The sequence below is a fragment of the Macrobrachium nipponense genome, chromosome 35 (genome assembly GCF_015104395.2).
Source record: "Macrobrachium nipponense isolate FS-2020 chromosome 35, ASM1510439v2, whole genome shotgun sequence".
Lineage (NCBI taxonomy): Eukaryota > Metazoa > Arthropoda > Malacostraca > Decapoda > Palaemonidae > Macrobrachium > Macrobrachium nipponense.
The window spans coordinates 11,676,192-11,701,451 of record NC_061096.1 but is presented as its reverse complement, the minus strand read 5'-3'; the positions used below and the strand labels follow the sequence as shown (position 1 = coordinate 11,701,451).

At 42.6% G+C, this 25,260-nt stretch overlaps 1 protein-coding gene across 6 annotated transcripts in view; it reads left to right on the top strand.

Moving 5' to 3' along the window:
* LOC135208419 (unconventional myosin-XV-like) overlaps positions 1-25,260 on the top strand; it is a 263,067-nt gene that overhangs the window by 211,991 nt on the left and 25,816 nt on the right. For all 6 annotated transcript variants that reach the window (XM_064240571.1, XM_064240568.1, XM_064240569.1 and 3 more), the window contains 3 exons: positions 4,521-4,638; positions 19,656-19,756; positions 20,247-20,687. In XM_064240571.1, the coding sequence (XP_064096641.1) occupies positions 4,521-4,638; positions 19,656-19,756; positions 20,247-20,687 (660 nt within the window). The remainder of the gene's footprint in view (positions 1-4,520; positions 4,639-19,655; positions 19,757-20,246; positions 20,688-25,260) is intronic.

The following is a 25,260-nucleotide window of genomic DNA, read 5'->3' as shown; positions in this document are numbered from 1 at the left end:
GACGTTTAGTGACGCAAACATTTTCTTATGTGCAAAGCTTGAACAACTGCGAAAGGAAACCTAAACTGCCACTTACGTTTTGCAGAAATTTGAGTCCCAAAGGTTGAATTAAGTGTGACATTATTGTGTAGTGAAGTTAGATCTGCTACAGAATGAAATTATATTATTAACGTGGAATGGAATTGAGTGCTTATACTAAAAAAGGTTGAGTGGAATCTGAACGGTAATAGTATATACATATATATATATATATATATATATATATATATATATATATATATATATGTGTGTGTGTGTGTGTGTGTGTGTGTGTGTGTGTGTGTGTGTGTGTGTACTATACATAAATATTTTTTCGGAGTGTTTGGAGAAAACATTAATTGAATGCGGTAGATTTTCAAATAGATTGCAAATCCGTGTATGAACTTTGAGCAGAAATCAATGGCAATATTACTATTATGTTAAAATGATACATTTTATTACGAGAGGAAGTTGGTGCCACCCTGTGCCTGTTGTAAACGTTCCTTTGGAGAAAACATCATTATGCAGGGACTCATATATCTGCTGCTGCCATCAGTATTTTAGGCTTAAACGATGCTCAGGATCAAAAGGCCATTAATTGGAGCGCTCTTAGTATGTAACAACACACACACACACACACACACACACACATATATATATATATATATATATATATATATATATATATATATATATATATATATATGTAAGAGAGGAATCAATATTGAAGTCGTAGAACCCCCCCCTCTCTCTCTCTCGCTCTCTCTTGGATATGATTACTATATACGAGATTTTTCCCGTTTATAGCAGCCAAAAAACAAGCCGATTCAAATTGGAAATTTCAAGTGACGTTTGGTGACTGATGAATGTAATGATATTCCGGACTTCCAGTCTCCTGACGAAAGATGTGTTATTGTAGGCTTCTGCTCTTAAGCTTTGGCACTCTCTATTTACTTCTTTTTTTCTCGACTTGAAATCTCCCAATCTCTGAGAGACGAGACAGTCAGCATCTTCAGAATCATAGTTCGGCCTTGCTTTTCCATTCTTTTTCTTATCTTCTTCGGGTTTGGGCTGGTTAATTAAAGGATTGCGTTCGAACCTGTTCCGCTGCCAGTGTTTTACCGCTTCTACCATAGAAAGCATCTATTGGACATATTGGAGGATGGCAGTTGGTGCTTGCTTTTGTGTGCTTGTCCTGGATAATTCCTTCACCCAGTAAGCGTGTGTGATTTGCTCACGGTTATATCCTCTAATTGCTCTTTTCCTCTAATTTCCAAAATGAGGCGGGCCTATGTAAAGATCGGTAACAGATCTCTCTCTCTCTCTCTCTCTCTCTCTCTCTCTCTCTCTCTCTCTCTCTCTCTCTCTCGTACACGCTTGTTTGTAGGCGGTGGTTCAGGGGCCTGATTGATATAATTTTATCTAGTAATGTTGAGGGCCCCTTCATGCTACGGTGCTCTTGTTAACAGGACAACACCCCCTTCTCACCTGGGTGTTAAGCACTGGCTGGATTGAATGGGCCTTTTGTATCTTTGTTGGTCACTTACCCTCTTTTGTGGATTTTTTCTTGATTTTCAGAAAATTCTTTGAAACGCTCACACATTTAAAGAGTTAGAAAGTGAGAAAAATTAATTTATAGTTTTGTCATCCGTAAATAATTGTGGGCATGGAATAGCATTTTTATTGCCGTCGTAATCAGATCCTGGTGTAGCTACAGTACTTATGGCCTCGTGATTATGGGGCGAAAAAATATATTGATTTCATTCTGTTAAATTGGAAGCATAAGTACATAGATTTATTCCCCTTTTTAGGGGAAATGTTTGTGCAACAGATGTTTCATAACTGCGTCTCTTTCTCACGAACCCCAAAGTGTTTTCAAATGGTTTATTTAGCTGATCTTTTATGCTTGAACCTTTGTACTTTCGATAATTTAAGCTAGAGGTGAAAGCTATGTGCCATGGGAAAATATTTTTCCCCTTTACTTTCTTCTACTTGTATAACGTAGTTTTGTGTATCGTTCCTTTTTTGTAACCTTCATTGGTTGGTTCTGGTACTTGGCGCCATTTAATTTCTACTACGTATTGACAATAAAACGATCAGGTTTGAGTAAGATCAACTTGTTCTCTTTGCAATGAAATAACCGTGAAAAAGAAGGGCGATTCGTGGTCACTTGCTTCCTATTTGCCTAATGCTCAGAATCCCTCTCTCTCTCTCTCTCTCTCTCTCTCTCTCTCTCTCTCTCTCTCTCTCTCTCTCTCTCTCTCTCTCTCTCTCTCTCTCTCTCTCTCTCTCTCGTCCTCTAAGTACAGTTCATTGACACGATATTTTTCTCATTTAGGGGTGTTTATGGGCTGATCGTTTTGATCTCTTTCACCTCCTCTTCATGCGGTACTTTGTGGCTCTCAAGATTCCACTGTAATTAATGGCATAAAGAAGTATCAATACATCTGACACTGGAGCCAACTAGAGCAGAAATTTGACACCGAGCCTTTTTTTTCTACAGCTATTTGGCTGTAATGATAATTATTAGCACTTCCTGTACAACAGTTAAGCTGAAAATAGTGACATTCTCTCTCTCCTCTCTCTCTCTCTCTCTCTCGGTGTGTATTGCAAGATGGTATGCATTGTAGTAGTTAGAGTGGAAGTGTATGAGCTCAGTAGGGGAGGAATTCGAGGTTTATTGCGAAACTAAAACAAATATTATCATTGTGTAAGTATGAATTCTCGCCTAGAAATCTGCAGTGGTTAATGTCACTCAGACCTTTCCATCAGGGACGTTTTAATAATGTATCATTATTAGCATCCTTCGTTTTCAGTTTGTCATTGGTATTTTTACAGAGAATTCACTACCATAGATGAAAATACCATGTGCTTCTAAGTAATAAACTCCTCGATGTTGCTGAGCAAAGGAAGTGAAAATTCAGTATGTGTGACATTCACTGGATTGATAACTACAGCAAAAATATTTTAGTGGCACATGATTTTCTTGTCATTAAGTAAAGGATGTGCGAGGTTATCGATGCCTCTCTGCGTTTTCGGAGGCAGATCAAGTGTTTGGTGAATGTGTTGAAATTTACAGTGAAAACAAGAAGTAACATTGTTTTATTGTAACGTAGTAGTACTATCGGCAGGTTTCATATAGCCATGGTTGTGATTTCTGAAGTAAACAGCCATCATGGTATAGTTTTGTAACCTTTTATGGTTAGGAGGAGAGACGGGCAAAACAAGTTGACACTCTTGCCTGCTTTTCGTGACTGTTATCATGGAGTCCACCATACCTGACGAAGAAAAATACGAGACACTATCCGAGCAGAGTGAAATAGAATTTGATGGTCTCTGCCGTGAAAGCGAAAAAAGTTACTGCAATAACATTGCAAACGAAAGAAATAAAGGTGTCGATACTTACAGTCTGTCGGAGCAGAGTGCTATTTTGTGTAACTACCAAGAAAAAGAAAGTGCCATATACTCTCAGTTGCGTAATGTGGAGACTTTGTTACGGGGCATGGAAGAAAGACTTCTGGACCATCAAAATGACCATTTTGACTTGAATAGGTACCAGAGTGATTCCTGCAGATCATCCTTCCGCCTCAGCCTGCAGAATTCCGATGACGCAAAATCTGAGTGTTCCTTTAAAGGGGATTCCCTCTCTATAACTTCGGATGAAAATACCTCTTCAAAATATTTTGCGGTCTCATCCATTCCAGTATCAACAATTCCAGTCACTAACCTGGGGACTTCATGGGTGTTTGCGTCAAGTAATGTAACGAGTTTTCAGCCAATGAGTTTGATATCAGAAGAAGACACTTACAATCCCTCGTTACCGTCGATACCAATTGTTGATGCAGAGCCCAGGCTTGGCAGCCACTGTGTTGCTCTGAAAGGCAGTAGCGCCAACACTTCTGTCAGTAAAACTGTTTTGAGTAAAATTACCTCAGTGTCTCCAGCTCTGAAAGAATGGTATGAGGCAGTTGCAATCACAGCGAAATTGGGATGGGCTGTTATTCTTTATCATGCAGTTAGAAACCACTTCAAACCACGTGCTTTTATACGTTTAGCTTTCCAGGTACTTTATTTTGGTGTTAGTACATGCTTTTCCAATGTGAAACTTGAGACTTTCATTGTTTACCTTCACGTTGCTGCAATTGCTCTGTTTATTACACCTGATTTATATATCAAATAGCCTTTTTGGCTGGTATTTAATAAAAAATGTTCGTTAATAGCTACACCTAAATGAAAGTTAATTTTGTAAGGAAACGTTAGTAAATAACTCCTGATCTCTTTTGAAAAAGTGAAGTAGCTGTTTTAGTAAGTTGCAACCTAAGTATTTTTGTATCTTTTACTAATTTAATTTTGTTTAGTTATCATATATCACATTGTTTTTTCTTATTGGTTGTGTGTTATATCTGACGAACCTGTCACAATTTTAAATTCAGGTATTCACACTTTCTTGCATACAATAAAATTGAGAGCTGTATGATTATGTACTTCATTTTTCATTACAGGGAAGCCGTGAGTATGTCCGTGCAGTGGCGGATTATGTAACGAGGGAATCGACATTACTGAGCTTTAAGAAAGGTGATATCATAAGGGTTACATCCCTGGATCGATTTGGAGACAGTGGTTAGTGTCAGCATTACTGATGTCCTTCGTTGTTTTTTAAATATTTGGGATAAATCTTACCTACTGTTAAAGTTAGCTTATATCTCTGCGCCGAAAGGTGAGCTGTCATTCAAACAAAAGATTGAATGGCTGCACCGAAGCAAATTCCCAAGATGTATACTATAGTATTGCACCAGCCCCAGTTTTGTTGCCATGTCCCTATATTCTCAACTTGTAATTTGGGTGTGGGAAACATAATGAAATTATTTTCTTCAAGAAGATTCTGTGGTTAGTTTTTAAGATATGGCGTCCCACTTTTTCAGGGAAAGTTCCTTACTCGATCCCAGTTTGGGTATGTGCTGCTCCCCAGATCACTCACTGTCTAGTACACCTGTCCTCCACGGTTCCACCTGGTGTGTTTGGATGGAATGCCCTAGCTCTTCTCAGTTTGAATTCTCCTTGTCACCATTGCGTATAGACACTTGTTGGCATTTCAGGGCGGGGTAAAATTATAGAACAATTCCACATGGATTATTATGTTGGAAATTGACTTTTCCTATTCTTTCGGTGTTGATGATTGGGGACCTTTGGAACAAGGGTTTTGGGTGGGGTAAAACACGTGGGGAGAGAGCGGACATGTCAGGTATTATTATGAGGCCACCCTGCAATAGTTCTGTCCATGCGCAAGTCGTTAGGGAGCTATATGTTTAAAAAGGGGTTGCCTCGAACCTCTTTTTAAAAGGAACTACTTTTTAAAAGGAACTACTATACTAACCTGACCTAGTAGGTCATGTCACTTAACCGTGAGATCCCTTGTGAAGGAAATTCCACTTTTTACCAAATGTTTCCTAATAACACTGTACATGTGTGATAGCATTCCAGGATTGCCAGTTTAAAATAGCATATTATCACTGCTGATGTTGATTACAGTCGACCCCCAAGGAATAGGAAACATCAAGTTCCAAGGTACCTTTAATACCCAAGGCTGTTTCCTGCTATCAAGGTACTGTACATTTATTTTTCCTAGGATGCCTCCACTAGAATCAAGTCTAAGAACATCAGGTTCTGTAGGAGTGATTACTGTGTTGGCAGGATTTCGAGTTTTTAGGAGATACTGTTTACACTGGCTGCAAAGGTATAGCGAAAGTGTGAGCTTTAGAGTAGATGTGATGGGATAGGGATATTCGAAGGACTTTCTGCTCAATTTTGTTAGTAAAGAAAGAGAAGGGAAGCAGTTAGGTCATGTTAGCAACCTGTCATTTCTTCCTCTTTTCCAGGTCCTTTGTTTGTAGTTATCCATACTCAGTCTAGGCTTTTCCTTTGCTAATGTTTTACAGTTGGTACTGAGGATTCCTCTTTAGCACCACCTTCCGCTCCCCTTTCGGATCATGAAAGGCACAGTATTGAGAATTTAGGACAGGACGTAAGCCTTATTTTGGTCTGGTCAGTACAAGGTTTGTCTGAATTGGTTAGAGAACTGGTCCTGGTCCCCCCATAGTGTGTGATCATTTTTGTGTTCCCTCATAAGAGGTAAGGTGTCAGTGTCCTTGCCTGTCTGTAGCGAGAGCCTAGGACTGCTCTGCGACAGTCTGAAGAATCCGCTATTAATAAGTGTTCGATGCCACAGTGGTTATGATTGAGGAGGCAGTGTCTCAGCTGGCTTTTTCAGTGTGCACCATCATGGAAAAGAGAGCAAAAGTGCTGTTAGTGAAGTGTCAGTGGAGGTGGCGGTTGTTCGTCCCACCAACACTCGTAAGCAAAGGTCACTGGCGTACTCCCCTACACCAGGGAGCAGTCATACCGGAGGCCGTAGGGAGGTGGGGGCTGCCCACAGAGTCTTCTCCTCACTCGGGCTTGTTGTTGCATCCCAGGTTACAACAAATGATGGCCGTTGGAAAGGCATCCAAAAGGAAGTGAGTAGGCTGTCTTTGAGTTCTGAAGTTTCCAGCCCTGTGCATAGGTGCCAATGACATTTTAGTGATGAGTCACGACCATTGAAAAGGCATGCCTCAGACAAGGTTTGCTCTTCTGCAGTGCCTAGCAAGAGATTTAGGGTGTCAGAGTGACGTTCCTGCAGTTTTTGGGACTCAAGAACATTTTTCACCGGAGCGCCCAATAGTGCCTGAGAGTCATTTGGCACCGGGAGCGCCCAATAGTGCCTGAGAGTCATTTGGCACCAAAGCACCCAGTAGCGCCTGAATAGCCTCTTACCCTGGACATCGATTAGCAACGGAGCCCTTAAGGGCGCCTGACTTTTGAGTGTTGTTTAATCCACTTGTATACAAGTCAGTGCATACAGGGGTAAGTGTTCCGTGTACAGTGGACCCCCTGTATTCGCGTTCTCCGGATTCGCGGACTCTTCTATAAGAGGTTCCAACTATTCACGAGGGTGTCTGGTACGCATCCCCTGGATTAGTGCTTTACCTATGGTTCAGTCTGAGTAGCCAAAGAGTTTGACTCCGGGTGTCAATGATCAGGCACCAGACATCCTGCCACCTACAATGGATCTTTCACTATAGCGTCAGGAGGCAGACATTCTCAACATTCTCAAGAAAGGCTCTGCCCCTAGTCAGGAACCTGAAAGACTACTTAGGTCTCCTGTATCTTCGAAGGAGGGGGACAAAGAGGAGGTCAAGGAACAAGGCTCTCCCCCCACGGATTATGCAGCGTTGTTGCAGTACCTACTGCATGATTTCCCAGGTTTTTTTCTCTCCTGCATCCCCTGCAGCCCCAGCTTTGATGTTCTTTTTGAATGATGAACCAGCACAAGAAGGATTAACCCAGAGTGGTTCTCTCCTCTTGACAAACTGGATAGTTGACTTGCTGAGAAACGAGACCAAGGGAAGCCTTCGTTCAGCTATCCCCCTTCATGTTTGGTGCAGTGGAGATATTTGGCATACGAAACTGGGGAAGCTCCATTCCTGGGAATGGCTGCCTCCTCCCAATGAGACTTCTCTGGGCTGATTGACTCGTCATGAAGGTCAACTTTCAACACGGCGAAAGTTATGTTCACTCCCATAGAGATCGATCATCTCCTCAAGAACCTCTTAAGATTTTTGATGTTCTGAGTTTCATGGACTGGTCAGTGGGTACTTTAAACAGGGAAATAAAGAGCTGCACCCTTCTCCCCAAAGATATTACTTCGGACTGGTGTAATGTTCTGTCTCCTACAGGTAAGGGCATTAGAGATGCAAAGTAGGAGTTACCCTCACTCTTCACTTTAGGTATCCTCAAGAAAAGAGAGCTCTGGCGCTCCTTCATGATGAAGAGTGTCACCCCCATCCAGAAGTCCACTCTTGTACTCTCTGTTAGAACGGAAATATCTCTTTCCTTCTTCTATGGTGAGAGACATAGCATCAGATCTCCAGAAGAAGAGCACTCAAGACCTTCTTAATTACTCTTCTAGATGCCCTAGAGACCCAACTCCGGTAAATATAAAGGGTGTATCACTGCTTCAGCCCTTGCCCTTTCGAAGTAATAGGACAAAAACCCAGAGACCAAGATCTAACCTTCACTTTTGTAGTCATCAGGAGGATGGAAGCCGGTATTGGAGGTGAGCGCCCAGAGCTTCTTCATAAAGATGAAGTTCAGGATGGAGACAGCCCAGTCTGCCATGTCATCCATTCACAGGGACGACTGGATGGCATCCATAGATATGCAGGATGCCTATTTTCAACTTCCAAGTATATAAAAAATGTAGGAAGTACCTACGATTTGTGTTTCAAAATTGAATATGTATATTGGTTCAAGGCACTATGCTTCAGCCTGTCGACCATTCCGCAAGTGTTATGCGAGTCCTTGCTCCACTAGCCAGATGGTTACACTTGAATAAAGGAATAAAGATATCCCTTTATCTGGAGGACTGGCTTATTCGCTCTTAGTCGAAACAGGAGTGCATGGAGGAAATCGCTCAAACAATTCACTTGGCACAGGAATTGGGCATTCTCATCAACTTTCTAAAGTCACAGATGGTTCCATCTCAGATTACTCTTTATTTGGTACTAGTGATAAACTCTCAGTGTTTTCAGGTTTCTCCATCCCCCAATCAGATTCATTCTTGCATGGAGAAAGTAAGAGATTTCCTAGCTTATAAGTCATGTACAATGAATCAGTGGATGAGACTGCTCGGGACATTGGCTTCAATGGAGCAGTTTGTGCATCTGGGAAGACTCTAAATAAGAACTCTACAGTTTTACTCATGAGCCAGCTGCGACAGGAAAACTCAGCCAGACATGTTTGTCTTCCGTATCTCAGCGGAGATAAAGGAACATCTCTGCTGGTGGCAGTCAGAAGACAGACTTTCTCAGGAAAAGTCTCTGTCACCTCCAAGCCCCAACCTAGATTTTTATGCAGATGCATCCGACCTAGGCTAGGGAGCCCTTCTGGGGGATCGAGAAGTTTCGTGACTATGGTCCGAGGTACAGAAACAACAACACATAAATCAAATAACCCTTTTTCCTCTGCTTCCACCAAGGATTGTCCACTCTGGCCCTGACAGGTTAGACTGTCAGAAAACTCCTCCAACAGAAAGGTTTTTCAGGAGCAGCATCGGAAGGTATCGCTAAATGTAGGAGATCTTCATCTGACAGAGTCTATCAGGCCAAGTGGGCAATCTTCAGGGATTGGTGTAGAAGACATGATGTCTCTTCGTCTTCGACTTCTTTGAGTAATATTGCAGTCTTGCTATTGTATCTTAGGAAGTCTAGAGGCCTTTTGTTATCAAATTTCAGAGGATACAGAGCAATGCTTAGTTCTGTAGTATTCTGCCATGGGGGTTAGACATTTCGGACTTCATAAGGTCTCTTGATACCACTAAACCCAAAGGTTCAGAAACAGTTGCTTGGAATCTAGAAGTGGTTCTTAAATGGCGGCAATCTTGACCCAAATTCGAAACTCCTAGATCCACATCTCTTAGAGATCTTACAAGAAAAACCCATTTCGTGATTGCTCTAGCAACAGCCAAGAGATTAAATGAGATACATGCCCTTGACAAGAAAGTAGGCTTCTCACAGGGAGGTGTAATATGTTCCCAAACATCGGGCTTTCTAGCCAAGGATGAAAACCCTAACAAATCCAGGCCTCATTCCTTTATCATCAAAAGTTTAATGGAAATCTTAGGACCAGAAGAAGAGGAGAGGACACTGTGCCCAGTGAGAGCACTAATGTACTATCTAGACAAGACAGAAAAAATTAGAGGGTCTTCTAATCATTTGTGGTGCTCAGTTAAGAATCCATCAAGGGCCATGTCTAAGAATGGCTTGGCTTATTTCCTGAAGGATCTGATCAAGGAAGCCCATACACTGGTAGGAGAGGAGTACCTTAATTTAGTGAGAGCTAAAGCTCACTAGATCAGATCGGTAGCCACAGCGTTGTCTTTTAGACATAATTTGTTTATTTCATCTATTTTACAGGCTACTTATTGAAAGTGTCGATTAGTCTTTGCGACACATTATTGGAAAGATGTGCAGTGCATTAGGGCCTTTATCTGTGGTTGGCAGGGTGTTAGGGTAGGAAGTACAGGAAGCTTTTCTTCCTAACTTTACTCTTGCCTTGAATCAGGTGTTGTGTTCAAAGGGAGCCTTAATTGTATGGTTGGGTTTGGTAATTTTTTATATGTTTGTTGGGTGTAGGTGTGTATTGTTGTATAATCTGGTCTTGTTTAGTCAGCTACATGCCCAGGCAGGGGTAAAATGACTACTTGTGTGCCTAGTAGTCACCGATTTCATACCTTGCTACACAGCTGTACTGTTGTAGAGGCGAGTTTGGCCAATTAGCCACATCCTACATGGATAAGATGAGTGCTAACCAGATGCAGTATCTTCCTGTAGCAGCTCTGTTATTAGGTGAGGAACTAGCATTGATTCAGTGCTTTGATTTTCTATTTCTCTGTTCATTATCATTAACCCTCACAGTCCAGGCTAATTTACACTAATGCATACACCGATGACCAGGCTAAATTTAAGGATGGTCAATTTAAAAGGAAAGCTAAAAAAAAAGATCTCATCAGTGGAAAGAGGAAGATATGTACATTGACACGGCATAAGAAAAAATTATGACAGTTGTTAAAAATACGCTAATTTTACAAAGTTATAGTAAGTGTTATTTCTAATATTTTTTTATTTAATTTTGTCAAGTTCAAATTACAGCTCAAACTATATCATAAAAGATAAGAAATAAAACGGGGAACAAATTCCTAGCATATTTATTGTAAAATATTTACGACGCATCCTTGGATAGGAAATTTTTTACTACATTTACCCTTCCTTCCTGGGGCAACACATATAAGGTGATCTGAAGAGTTGCCAATAGTGATATATGGAACTAGGAACATTTTTCCCGCAAAATTTGTTCAAACTGTACGATGCCAAATCTTCATCGTATCTATACGATACCCATCCACTGCCTTAGGGCTACATGTGATCGTATATGTACAATACCTGGACTGTGTGGGTTAATAGTGTGTGAGGTAGAATTAACCATATCCCACCTCTGGATCAATTTGGGATTCAGCTGTTTCTTGGTAAGTTATATATATGAAAAAGGGATTTTGACGTAAGGAAAAATCTATTTCTGGGCGATTGGCTCGTGTCGCCAGCGAAATATCCTTTAATCTATTATTTCTAGGGTAAATGTACTAACACATACCAGAGAATAAATAAAATAAAGAAAAAGGTCAGTATAACTGACTCGCTCACCCTCCAAGAGGGTGTCGGTATGAACACTAGGCGAGTGAGACCACTACCACGAGCCAAATACCAATAGAAAACTCCCACAACAAAAACCCTCCATGAGGAGAGCCGACCCACAGAGTGAGCAGCTCGTACTACTACTACTCCATCCATGCTGCCGACTGCTGCGCCTCTGGTGGCCATCCTGAAGTTAGCAGACAATCTTGGGCGAAGGGATGGGTAGGGTGGGATTTCGCTGGCGACACGAGCCAATCGCCCAGAAATAGATTTTTCCTTACGTCAAAATCCCTTTTCTGGGCTCAGCTCGTGTCGCTGCGCGAAATCGTACCAGAGAAATAGCACAAGATTGTAAACAAAAGTAATAAAATAAATCAGAATAGGTCTCAAATAAAAAATAAAGTAAATATAAAAAAGAATATAATTGCTAAAAAGATACAAATACACAGTGATACAAAATAGAAATCTGGCTTAAATTACCCTTAATTCTAAACATGTTTCTTATCATAAGGTAATTTTACATATGTACAGAGGTAAATGGCTTACATGTAACAAAATGGTATCTGTGTAAAGGCATGTATCAAAATATAATAGCAATTAGAGTAGTCAAATGAACAAATTAAACAACAATGATAATATATAAGGAATAGCATATGACTTAATATACAAAACCCGTAACCATTATAAATGAGATGTATCCCCTAGCATAAAAATAAGGGGTAACATCCATGAGATCAAAATCCATAATCATCTGTGAGTGTCCCTAGCAAAAACTAAGGGGCACCCACTACATCATCATAAAAGCAGCTAAGACACCAGGTGAATGTAAATGAACACGGTAGGAATAGACGAACTGTTGGGTGAAGCAGGTAGAGGGAGGACTGAATCTTCTACTACAAATTAACTAGAATCAGGGGAAACTATGTTTCCGCTGCTACTGCTGAAAATTTCAGAGCTTCCAAGGACTTAAGGTAATGGCTTTTGAACACTGTCGGCGATTTCCATCCGGTATACTTTTTCAACTCATCGAAGTTCATGTGTTGGAAATAATTAATTGAGGTGGCTACTGCCCTAACATCATGTGCTTTCGGGAAAGAGTCAGGATTGGCTTGCTTAATAAAGTACAGGATTTGCTGCCTGATGCCTTTAATGGATAAAGTACCACCTTTTTCCCTCTTAAAGAGGGGACCCGATGAGGATGAGGAGGTCCTGGACAGAAAGGCTCGTAAGGTTGTAACTGGGCAAAGAGATACATCTTGTGGAAGGGGTAGTACCTTCCAAGGTTCCCACCTCATCAAAGGATCTTCATTCTTTGCTAAAAAGCTACGTTCCGGAGAAAGTAGTACTTCCCCTGTGGGAAGGAATTGAATATGATCCGGATCTCTGGATAAAGCCGACAGTTCTGAAATTCTTGCTCCTGAAGCTAAGCTTAATAAAAACAGGGTTTTCCTTAAGAGCATTATAAACGAGCATGTGTCATTGTCGGTTTCTGAAGCCAGTTTTAGAACATCGTTTAAGAACCATGAAACTGACGTAGGCCTTACAGAAGGTCTAAGAGTAGCACATGCCTTAGGAATAGACGAGAAGTAGGAATCCGTCAAGTCTATGTTGAACCCAAATTGAAATATCTTTTTCAAGGCTGACTTGTTTGTCGTAATCGTGCTAGCTGCTAAACCTTTTTCAAATAAGGATCTGAAAAAGGATATAGCTGAATTAACTGTCATGATTCTAATATCAGATTCTCTCAGGAAGATTGCTAACTTTTTGACAGCAGCATCGTACTGTCTCAAAGTTGAATCCCTTTTATCGGATTCCAAGAAGAGAATATTCTGAGGGTCAATATTCGCATCTCTTTTGCCGCAAACTTCATGAAATCCATAAAGTTAGGGTTTTGAGAATCCCTGAGGAAGCGAACACAGTCTTCGTTTGTACTGACTGGGAGAGCTTGGGATTGGGGATCCGAAGAGGACGAAGGCCCAGCTCCAGAATAAGGGGATACCAATTGCTCTTCGGCCAGTCTGGGGCTACTAGAGCCACTTGACCCTTGAACGTCCTGAGTTTGTTTAAAACTTTCATAAGAAGATTCACTGGGGGAAAGACATAAATCTTCTTCCAGTTGTTCCAGTCTAGAGCCAGAGCGTCCGTGGCATAGGCCAGAGGGTCCAGGTTGGGGGCTACATAACAGGGAAGTTTGTGATTCGCTTGAGATGCGAAGAGATCCACCTGTAGCCCTGGGACTCTTTGAAGGATCCATTGGAACGAACTGTTGTCCAGTGACCATTCCGACTCTAGGGGCACTGATCGGGATAACGCGTCTGCTATGACGTTTCTCACTCCAGCTATGTTGAGTGGAGGAGAGATGCCAACTGAACTTGTCTGCCAGGGAGAAGATGGCTACCATCACATGATTTAGATGACGTGACTTGGAGCCTCCTCTGTTTATACAATGTACTACACTGCGCTGTCCAGAACTAGCTTTATGTGGGAGTACTTTGGTGGGCGCAACCTTTTTAGAGTCAAGAACACTGCCATTGCCTCCAGTACGTTTTATATGGAACTGACTGAACTGAGGTGACCAAGTTCCTTGAACCTTTTGGACCTGTGAATACCCTCCCCAACCGCTTAAGGACGCGTCTGTGTGGATGGTAATCCCTGGTGGAGGGAACTGAAGGGGTACTGACACTGACAAATTCTTGACTTTCGCCCACGGCCGAAGACGATTCTTTAGAATCAGAGGGACTGAGGATAGTTTGTCCCTGGCCCTGACATTTGCTCGTGAGCGCCAGATTCTGGTTAGGTCTTTCAGTTTGGCTTCCATTAAGACGTTCGTCACTGATGCAAACTGGAGAGAACCCAGGATCCTCTCCTGAGCTCTCCTTGACGCCAGTTTGTGACTCAGAAATTGCTTGACTGACTTCGCTATTTCTTTCCTTTTGGTTGATGGAATCGACAGAGTATGGGAGGATAGATTCCATTGAATGCCCAGCCACTGAAAGAAAGTCTGACTCTGGAGTGAGTCTTGACTTGGTCCTGTTTATCTTGAAGCCTAGATATTCAGGAACTGAATCACTTTCAGTGTAGCTCTGTTGCATTCCTCGACTGTTGAAGCCCAGATCAACCAATCGTCGAGATACGCTACTACCATAATCCCTTGTGATTTGAGTTGTTGCACTACCGCTTCCGCTAGTTTCGTGAACACCCTGGGTGCCACGTTGAGTCCGAAGGGAACTACCTTGAAGGAGAATGCCTGGTCTCCTATCTTGAAACCCATATACGGACGGAAGTGTCTTGCAATAGGGATATGATAGTAGGCGTCTGTAAGATCGATAGAGGTGGTGACGGCCCCACGGGGAAGTAAGGTCCGCACCTGTGAGATCGTGAGCATCTTGAACTTGTCGCAGCGGATGGCTAAGTTTAAGCGGGACAAGTCTAAGATTACCCTTCTTTTTTGTGAGCCTTTCTTTGGCACGCTGAACAAGCGACCTTGAAATTTTAATCTCTTGACTCTTGCTATAGCTCCTTTCTGAAGGAGGTCCTCTGCGTACTCTGTCAATTCTTTGGAAGGAAGTTGACGGAAAGGTCTGGATGGAGGTGGGTTCGTCAACCAGCTCCAACCCAGGCCTTTTGACACTATGCTCTGAGCCCATTCGCTGAAGTTCCACCGGTGGCGAAAGTGAAACAGCCTCCCTCCTACCTGAAGTTCTTCATTGGTTCTGGTAACCGCCTCGGCCTCCTCTGAAGTGCTTTCCCCTGTTAAAGGGGCCTCCCGATCCTCTCCCACGAAAGGAACGCTTACCTCTGCCTCCCTTACCGAGCGGTCATACTTCTGTGAAGCTTGACTCTCGAAGGCTTGATTGTAAGCTGGAGAGATGGCGTAAGAGGTGGAGGGCTGAGGCTGAGGGGATATCACATAAATTGGCTGTGATTGAGCCTTAGAGGTGGAAGGTTGGGCTGTTTGCACTAAGGGCACCGCTGGAACTTGCTGAGGAAAGCGTGGCTGCTTTTTCTGGTAAGGATGGAAACGCCTAGGTTTCCTCTGTCCCTTACCTTTAGGTGTTAGGTCTTGTCTCCTCTTAGCCGTAAGGCCCCAACGGTCCTTAAGGCTCTGGTTCAGCCTCGTAGCCTCTGACTGGACTTCCTTCACCATAGCTTCTGGGAAGAGATCTGCTCCCCAGATGTTAGACGAGAGTAACCTATTCGGCTCATGTCGAATGGTTGCCTCTTGTAGGACATGCTTCCTACAATTCGTTCTAGCAGTGGCAAAGTCAAAACATATCCGACTGTACCGTTTGAGTCAGGGCTTTGGTCATGAGCTTAAAAAGCGGTTCTGAGCCATAAGCTATGGTTGCTACCTCGGACATAGCCATAGAGTTAATTGATCTGGCTAATCGCGATTTCGCGTCAAATTCAGCCTGAATAAGGCCATCTGGGAGCCTGGGGTAGCTTTTCACCAAACTGCTCCATAGCACAGTCCGGTTTGAGTTTGCCAGCTGAGAAGGTGTTTGGCAAGTCCTCCCACAATTCTCCGGCTGAGGGGAGCAACGGAGATGTGGGATCTGCTTCCTTTCAATTGAGGCATGGGTTCCCCCTTCTGGGCCGCTGGGATGGTAGACCTCGCGATCTTTGTCAGGAACGGGAGCGGGGTACTCTCATCCATTGTGAAAATGGTAAAGGGACTCTTGAAAGGTTGTATCCTGGTATTAGAACAATCCATGTCCTCTAAACATCTGAGCCATTCTCTCTGAGCCTGTCTCGTGAATAGAGGACTGTCTCCTTTGGTACCCTATCATCCCGAACCATGGCTGAAGCTGTAAGCCTTGCGTAGCCTATGAACGGAGGCTGGAGGTCTTCCGGGAAGAACTCGAAGTCCTCTATCCTTCGAGTTCCGAATTCCGGTATGGAAATGAGACCGTCTTGGAAGGGGGCGTATGACGCTACTCTCCATGGATTGTTCATCGAGAACGGAGGTAGCGAGTCATACGGAGGAAGCTGAGTTCACTCGTATTGGAAAGTGGAGGAGAGGCTAGAGGGGCTTCTCTCAGTCCGGCTATAATGGAGTCTTGGGAAGTAATCCTATCCGACAGACGAGAGATCATTTGTTCCATGCTACTCTTTAGGGACCCAACCAGGTCGCCCACCTGTTGCAACAGGCCAGCATTGGAGTCCAAGGCCGGAGCTGCTGCGGAGGTGGAGGGGTGGCTCTGAATCGGAACCAAGGGTAGCGGAACTGGTGACTCTGCCGGGGTGCGAGATCTCTCTCTGGAGGATTTACTCCTCGAGGACTTAGAGCCGGAGCTAGAAGCTTTAGACCTGTCTGCTCCGGGATTCGCAGCCGGAGACTTACGTGAGGAGGATGACGCCGAAGTCGACTTCTTAGACGACGACGACGTCTTAGTCAAGGATTTCACTGCTTGACCCTTGACCTTAGGCCTAACCGAAGCGTCAGGAGGAGTATATAATTCATCACCTGTAAAGCCTTGGAAGGATGGAGAGGTTGCAGGAGTAGAAGAAACAGTTACACCCAAGGGTGACCCTTGGGTGTCCACCCTACTTACCTCGACCAACAGGTCGTCTACACCTACCATAGGTTCCACATTAATATCTAGAGTCGCGACGTCCGTGGAGATATCCTGGTCTTGATCAGTTAATGAGGCAGCCAGCTGTTGTTGGATGAAGGCGATAGTAGGGGCCGCCTCTACTGGGTCGACGTATCCTGTCGCCTTGCCTCCGGGGAAGATTAACAGCGCCAACCGCTTCTCCAAGATGTAGGGCATACCCTTGGCGGCGTTCTTCCCAAAACCGCCGACCCAGGCCCGCAGGGTTGCCAGTGCGGTATCCTTCACTGCCGGCGCCTGGAAGAGAGGGCGTAGATTAGATTTAAGAATCACTTAAAACTAAAACTTAAAATATAACTTAAACTTAGATGCCTTAAGTTAAAGTGGATGATGAAAACTTAAGCACTAAAACAGAAGCGGAGCAGCTACCGGAGATGGGATACTCACCCCTTCTAAAAGCTGGCTCACCAGATCGTAACATATGGTACACGTCTCATGGTACCAGACCTGGATGTCCCCGTGCAGCGTCGCGCATGGAGCATGGGACCGGCAAACTTCGTGTCCACATGGGTCCTGAAGTGTGGCGGCGCATCCCGGATGCTCACAGTTGGTGGCCTGTAAGTGGGAAGATACATGAGTATCTTAAAGAATAACACTTACAGGCTAAAGGACAGAAGAACTCCGTTGCATGCCGGAGCTCGGAAAAAATTTGGGCATAACCCCCCCCTGCCTCGCCTGAATAGGCTATAATCCCGGAGATATCCGGTAAGACATGTAAGGGAGGGGAGGAAAAAGGTTTAAGGTACTTAAGATAAACTTATAGTTAATCTAATAACGCTTAAACCTAAAACTCAAACGAACCGGACCAAGTCCAGTGCGTAGCGGAGTTTAGTAACTCAGCAATGCGGTAAGGTTAGCAGGGACCCACTGTATGTTCCGGTCCACTCTACTGGGTGGACTAACATCTTCCCGCTGGATGCCAGGACTCCGATCAGGAAAGGAGTCCTAGCAAGGTCGGGAAGAGCGAGGAGACATACAGGCTCGAGCGAACCGGAGCGACAAGGAAGCAACGGATGGGGGGAAACGGCCAGTACCCCCCACCACATCACCACCGGGCCGGACCGAGAAGCCGGAGAGGTCGCGTCCAGTCTGGGTCTGTCCCGTCTCCCTGGCCCCTCCGCCTGGGGGGAGAGAGGGAGGCATGCTCGGGTATGAGTAGCGAGCGTGGGCAGACCGACCCACCCCCCCCCCCCCCCCCGACTCTATGAAGAGCGGGAGGAGGGGGGAAGGGACTGGGCAGGCGTCTGGCTTGTCTCGTGATCGCGTAGTGACCACGAGGCGGTAAGACTAAAATAAGACAACTAAGCCTAGGACCAACCAACTGATCAGAGAGATGCTATCGGGAAGCAACTGAACTGAAAAGCGGTAGCATGGAGACCTACTGGGCCAAAACCGACTGATCAGAGAGATGCTATAGGGAAGCAACCGAACTGATGAGCGGTAGCATAGGCTCAAGGAGCCAGGACCTAGGCTAAGCCAGACGCCTAACTAACCTACAAAATACATGGATAATAAAATAAAATAAAAGAAAGAAAACAATATAGTAGGAGAAAAAATCCAGGAGTGTACGACTAACCCGAAGGAAAGTCTACCACTCAAAGCTAGTCAGAGGCCGATACTAAGAGCCGGGACTAGGGTCTGGAAGAAGAAGCCTACATAAGGTAAAAGACATGCATGCATGACAAACCTGAGTAGACAGTACCCTAAGTAAAATGGATAACAAATATAGAGCGTATATAGATAAGGGGATGTTCTAGGTATGGGAGACCGAGAACGAACCCACCACGCGGCAGAACCATGCTGCCATGCTTCCGACCCCGAGTTCGTATTTATACCTAAAAAACGGCAAATACTGACTGAGGGCCGGAAAAAACCAACCAACCATAAATACTGAGTACTTAACTTAGCTGCTGCAATAGCTGCACGCTCCATCATAGATAAATCCAACGAAAGGGCACAAAAAACACAGAGAGAAAAATATCACGTGTGACTCGTGTGCGCTAACTGAAAAGGATGTCCACCAGAGGCGCAGCAGTCGGCAGCATGGGATGGAGTAGTAGTAGTACGAGCTGCTCACTCTGTGGGTCGGCTCTCCTCATGGAGGGTTTTTGTTGTGGGAGTTTTCTATTGGTATTTGGCTCGTGGTAGTGGTCTCACTCGCCTAGTGTTCATACCGACACCCTCTTGGAGGGTGAGCGAGTCAGTTATACTGACCTTTTTCTTTATTTTATTTATTCTCTGGTATGTGTTAGTACATTTACCCTAGAAATAATAGATTAAAGGATATTTCGCGCAGCGACACGAGCTGAGCCCAGAAATGACATTTTTATGATAAGATAATGTTTTATTATAAACTAAATAGTACTTACCAAGTAATTACAAATCAGAGCCCTCCCTCCCTCCCTCCCCACTTATGGAAATGGGTGGAAACAATTGACTACTTGTTAAAGGTGTTCCTCTCTTACCCTATAAGTCTGTGGGGCGATACCTACACTGACAACATAACTAGCACTACCTTGATTGGCAAATTTTAAGCTGCCAGCATGAATGAAGCTGTAAGCAATGTAATTAATTGGTAAGGATATGTATAAAGCATTTTATCATAAAAATGTCATATTTCTCACAAATTTTTGCTACACATCATTCATATAATTATCATTTTTTTCTGTAATTTTTTTCCTTTATATGATAATTTTCAGAATTTTCAATATCTTATATATTTTTACAATTTTGTCAGGTTGGCTCCAAGGCTCCTTGAATGGTCGAACAGGAATGTTCCCTGTTGAGTACATCACACCAATTAGCCGTTCAGAAGCAAGATATGCTGCCAAAGTAAAGGTAATTGTAATTCAACTTTGGCATAGCTCTCATATGAGTCTAAAATTTAGACTTCTAGTAGTATAATGTAGTTGTGTAACATTGGAATTGTTTTATATGATGATAGATTCAAGATGGTTATTCAGCAGCACAGTGCATACACTAGCTACTGTACTAGAATATAGGTTTAGTGTCTCATATTAACTCATTATGCACATTATGAATGGTTAAACATATTGTAGCTCTTACTTTTTGATGGAAGAATAAATTAATATCAGAAGTACATACTGTGATTATATGACTTGTAAAGGATTTCATAAAATTAAAAAGAATGAATGACATTAAATATTGATGCTTGCAAGGGAATTTTACATTTTCAAGCCCAAACATATGACATAGCAGTTTTATTGCAACTTTTCCAGCCTGGGAATCAAGCATCCCATTATCTCCTTACCATCTTATTTTAGTGTTTATTAATAAAAGCTTAATTTCCTTTTAATCTTCTTTTCAGCAAAGCAAAACAGAGCAGCACATTGAGACAGGAATGGTAGAGACAGAATCATCTATCCACACACTTAACACCATTAACACCACACAGCAACCAGTTGCTCATGTTGCTCTGTCTCATTCTCATCATGATGATTCTGGTCATTCTTCTGGCGGTGAAGGAGTTACGGCTATTGGAGGAATGAATGGAGGTATTAATGGTATGGTGCCTGGAGTCAATGGAATAGCCAATGGAGTTAATGGTATGGTTAATGGAGTGGTAAATGGACATGGCACAATTGTACATGATGGAAAGCACTCTCTTCTCCAGTTTGCCCTTCAGCATTTCAGACTGTCAAAAGAACAGGGAATTATCCAGTCCGATGGGACTTTGCAAACCAGCACAAAGTCTAAAAAGAAGAAAGGCAATAAAGATCAGCAAGCTGAATGGACATGGAAGGAACAGGTACTGAGTTTAACATTATTGTTCATGATTTAGACTTCTTAATGCAATGCAACTGTGTCTCGTTCCTGTTTTTATATAGGTACGTGTGTAACTTACCAAGTAATTACATAACTATAGTTTCTAACTAACACGACAGCTAAAATTTTAAATTTGTGGTAATGATTCCTTTTGTTTTTGGAAAGAGCAGAACAACTAGGCAAAGCCTTTCAATTTGTAACTACCAGCTGACGATGACGGTTGTTAGCTCTCAGCTTAAATATGGTCCGAGATAAATTGGTGAAGTATTGTTTGCTTTTTGGTAGCAGCATTATCTAGTGATAGGTTTTTTCTTGAAACCACCATAATTTCATGATTTAGAAGAATGGGATTGCCTATACAGATTTTGACTGTTGCTGGCTGTGACAATGACTTTGTTACTGGCTGTGATGATGTCAGATGCAAGTACTATGTCTTAACTCTTTATTGCAGCAAAGGTTGCAAGATGAGATTAACCTTCCACAAGTATGATTTGAATACAATTTGCTGTACTTGCAGGGGTCAAGTTTGTTCAATAACTTTGTCATGTTAAAAATGTGTACAGTGAACCCCCCGTATTCGCGGACTCATACATTTGCGGTTTTCTCTCTGGAACATACATATACCCCCGTTATTTGCGGAAAATTCGCCTATTCACAGTACAGTGGACCCCCCATATGTGCGTTCTCCAGATTCGCGGACTCACACATTCGCGGATTTCTCTCGGGAACGTTTCCCTGCATTATTCGCGGAAAATTCACGCATTCGCGGTATTTTTCTATGAGAAATATCCACAAATTCCTGGTTTTTGTTATCAATTTCATCATAAAATGCACTTTTTGTGATAAAACTATTTAAAAAACCAAGTATGAAAATTTTTAGCGGTTTTTCTTAAGTTTTAACTAACAAAATAGGCTGTTTTTAGCGTTTTTATAGGGGTTCCAAACATTCGCGGATTTTAACTATTCGCGGGGGGGTCTGGTACGCATCCCCCGCGAATACGGGGGGACCACTGTATTTTTGTTTGAGAAATATCCACAAATTCCTGTTTTTTTATCAGTTTCATCTTAAAATGCATGTTTTGTGATGAAACTTTAAAAAAAAACAGGTACTATAAACATTTTTAGTGGGCTTTTGTTGAGTTTTAGCTAACAAATTAGGCAGTTTTAAGCATTTTTATAAGTGTTTCAACTATTCATGGGTTCTAGCTATTTGGGGGGGGGTCTGGTACCCATCCCCTGCGAATACAGGTGGGAACTCTGTAAACTGAGATCCTAAACAATGGAAAATTCTCAATTCTCATCTTTCAAAATTGGAAAGATAGGAAAAGAAAGGTGACTCTTAAGAATGACAATAAGACTGCAGTTAGTCGTGAATTTGCTATTAGCATTGATTTACCTGTAATTTCTGTGCCAATTATGTCGCCTAGGCCTAGTTTTTCCACCCCCAGTGCCATTGCCGACCTGAAATAGAGATTCAATCGAAAGTTCGAATTAATTGTGAATGTATGGCTCAGTTAGGGACTTCAGTTCATGCCCTAATGAAGCAAGTGAATAAAACCAGTGTTAACAGTGCAAGTGCAGTGTTTTTGGAGGAGCTGGCTACCCGACCCACCGATTCTCTCAGGCAAAGATCTCTGGCACACTTACCTGAACCTGGAAGAAGCAGTACCTGAGGTACAAGCAATTCCAGTGAGGTCTGCCCATGGGTAGTTTACCCCTCAGGCACACCTATTGTAAGTCCCTAGGTGCCACAGACAGCCATCGGAAAGATGTCTTTTCGGAAGCAGCCAGTCTTTCCTCGAGTTTTCCTACCTTCTTCTCACCTGTGGCACCTGTTTTTCCTGCTTTTATGATGGGCTACCAGCCTGCAGATCCCTCCAAGTTATAGCCAAAGATGGTGTTGTCTACTTCTGCTAGGAAGGCAGTTAGTGAGGTGGACTCTTTCAAGAGAGAGCAAGGAAAGTCTTGCTGTAGTTTTCCTCCTGCTAGACTTTCCCATAGAAGGTATTCCTCTTATGCAATGGGAGAAGCTCCTTCCAGGGAAGTAGCTGCCTCCTCCCAGGGGTGACTTCTCAGCTATCATTGACGCTTATTGGAGATCAGTTTTTTCATCAGCCAATGTGATGTTTTCTGCAGCCAAAATCTACCATCTTCTCCACAATCTTTTTAAAGTTTTTGAATAAGTCAGCTTTTTAGATTGGTAAGTGGGTGTTGTAGTTCGAAATATTCAGGATTGCTCAAGCTTACCTGCGGACTTTGTCTCAAACATTTTTAGAGTGCTCTCTTGTGTGGACAAGGTGTCAAGGATAGTGCTTGAGAATTAGCCTCTCTTTACAATAAAGTGTTCCCCCCCGTATTCGCGGGGTATGGGTACCAAACCCCCGCAAATAGCTAGAACCCGCGAATAGTTGAAACCTCTATATAAAGGCTTATAACTGTCTATTCTGTTAGTTGAAGCTCAAGAAAAACCCAATGAAAATTTTTATACCTGGTTTTTTTAATAGTTTTATCACAAAAAGTGCATTGTATGATGAAATTGATAAAAAAACAGGAATTTGTGGATATTTCTCATAGAAAAATATCATGAATTTTTGGCGAATAATGGGGGGTATATGTTCCAAAGAGAAATTCATGAATATGTGAGTCTGCAAATACGGGGGTTTCACTGTATGTAATGGGTATGTTAAAGAAGAGAGAATTATGGTGCTCTTATACCACTAACGGGGCAACTGCAGCACAAAATTCAATGCTTCTGTTCTCTCCTCTTGTTAATGACTTCTTGTTAAAGATTTCTTGTGACCGCAGTCGACAATTGATGACATTACATTGCACTTGCATAAGAATTCGACACAAGATCTGTTATCTCAGTCTTTGAGACAGCCTAAAGACCTTCCTTCCTTCATTGGGAAGTTGACTTCGCCTTTATAGATGATCCCTTTCGTGGCAGGATAACAAAAGCTTCCTCTTCAAGACCAAGAGGAAGCCTAAACTAAACCTGCATCCAAGAAATGAAGATCATGTCCTCCGTGCTCCAGTTGTTGCCAGATTCCACCTGTTTTGGGAGAGGTGGAGAGAGAAGGGGGCAGAGCAATGGATTGTCCAAGTCTTCAAGAAGGGCTCTTTATCCCATTGAGGGAAAAACCTCCCTTAGTTCAGAAGCCCATTGTCTTGACTGCCTATTCATTATGCTCAGAGAGGTTTTCGGCTCTCTTGGAGGAAGTTTCAGCCCTCATCTCCAAGAACATGATACGTATAGTAGAAGACATAACATCAGAGGGGTTCTACAATCATCTTTTCATAGTCCCCAAGGCTTCTGAAGGATTGAGACCAGTCGTGGATGTAAGTGTTCTGAATATCTTTGTCCAGAAGATGATATTCAGAATGGAAACTAATCACCCAATTCTTGCATCCATTCATGAAGGAGACTGGATAGCCTCGAGAGACATGAAAGTTGTGTATTTCCATGTCCCAATACACCAGGATTCAAAGAAGTATCTCAGATTGCATTCAAGGACCGAGACTTCTAGTTTTGAGCCCTGTGCTTCGGGCTGTTAGAGAACCACAAGTCTTCACTCACATTCTAGTTCCCCTTGCAGGGTGGCTCCATCTGATGGGCATCAGCATCACTCTTTACTTGGATGATTGGCTCCTTTGATCCCTGACAAAGGAACAATGCATGGAGGACCTTTTCAAGACCCTTCTCTTAGCACAAGATCTTACAGCTGCAAGATTAGTAATTTTCATAAAGTTAATGTAGGAAATTTTTGTAAGTGTTTTGAAACTGCTGAGGAAGAAGATGGATGTCATAGAGTTCATTGGAAAAGTCCCAACAAAGTACCCAAAGGAAATAATGAAAAATTCACATTATGATGGAGAAAAAGAGGATCAGGAAACATGAAGCTATTGGGTCATTAATCTGATTAGACTTTTAGAAAATAAAACCTGTACGTTTCCTTCTATCCTAAGCAGAAATAATTCAAGGGAAGAGAAAGAAATTAATAGAGACTCAAAATAGAATAAATATTTTCAGCAATTTGCAGTCTGATTGTTCTTATTAATTACTACCATTTCATTCTGTTAGTAATGTTTTCTACCAAAGGAGAGAGTCTTATTCAAAGTCATTATGGTGTGAAATAGAGAAATGCTGACTTGCTGTTTACAGAGGAGTTTTGTAATTTAGATATTTTAGCCTGGCTGCTCCCTTACTTGGAAGGTTCAGTTATTTCATGAAGATACATTGGAAGTTGTCAATGTAGAATTGGCTCTTTCATCCCAACATGAAATGAGGTAGAAAATAGCTCAGTGTTCTCTGTTCTGAGTTTAGCAGAAAAAACATTAACAGTGAAAGAATGGTATCAGTCCTTAACTTCTGTGGTCATTATTACCAAGGCTTTTGAAAGTAGATTTGGATTTACTGTAGGATATTATTCAGCTTTAATTTGTTGTATCTCCTATCCTGTACTGGATGGTAAGTTATGCTTTAAAGAATTAACAGGGAAGTGCTGGAAAAGATTAAATGAATTGCAATCCCTCCTACAGCCTACTTCATAAGTGAC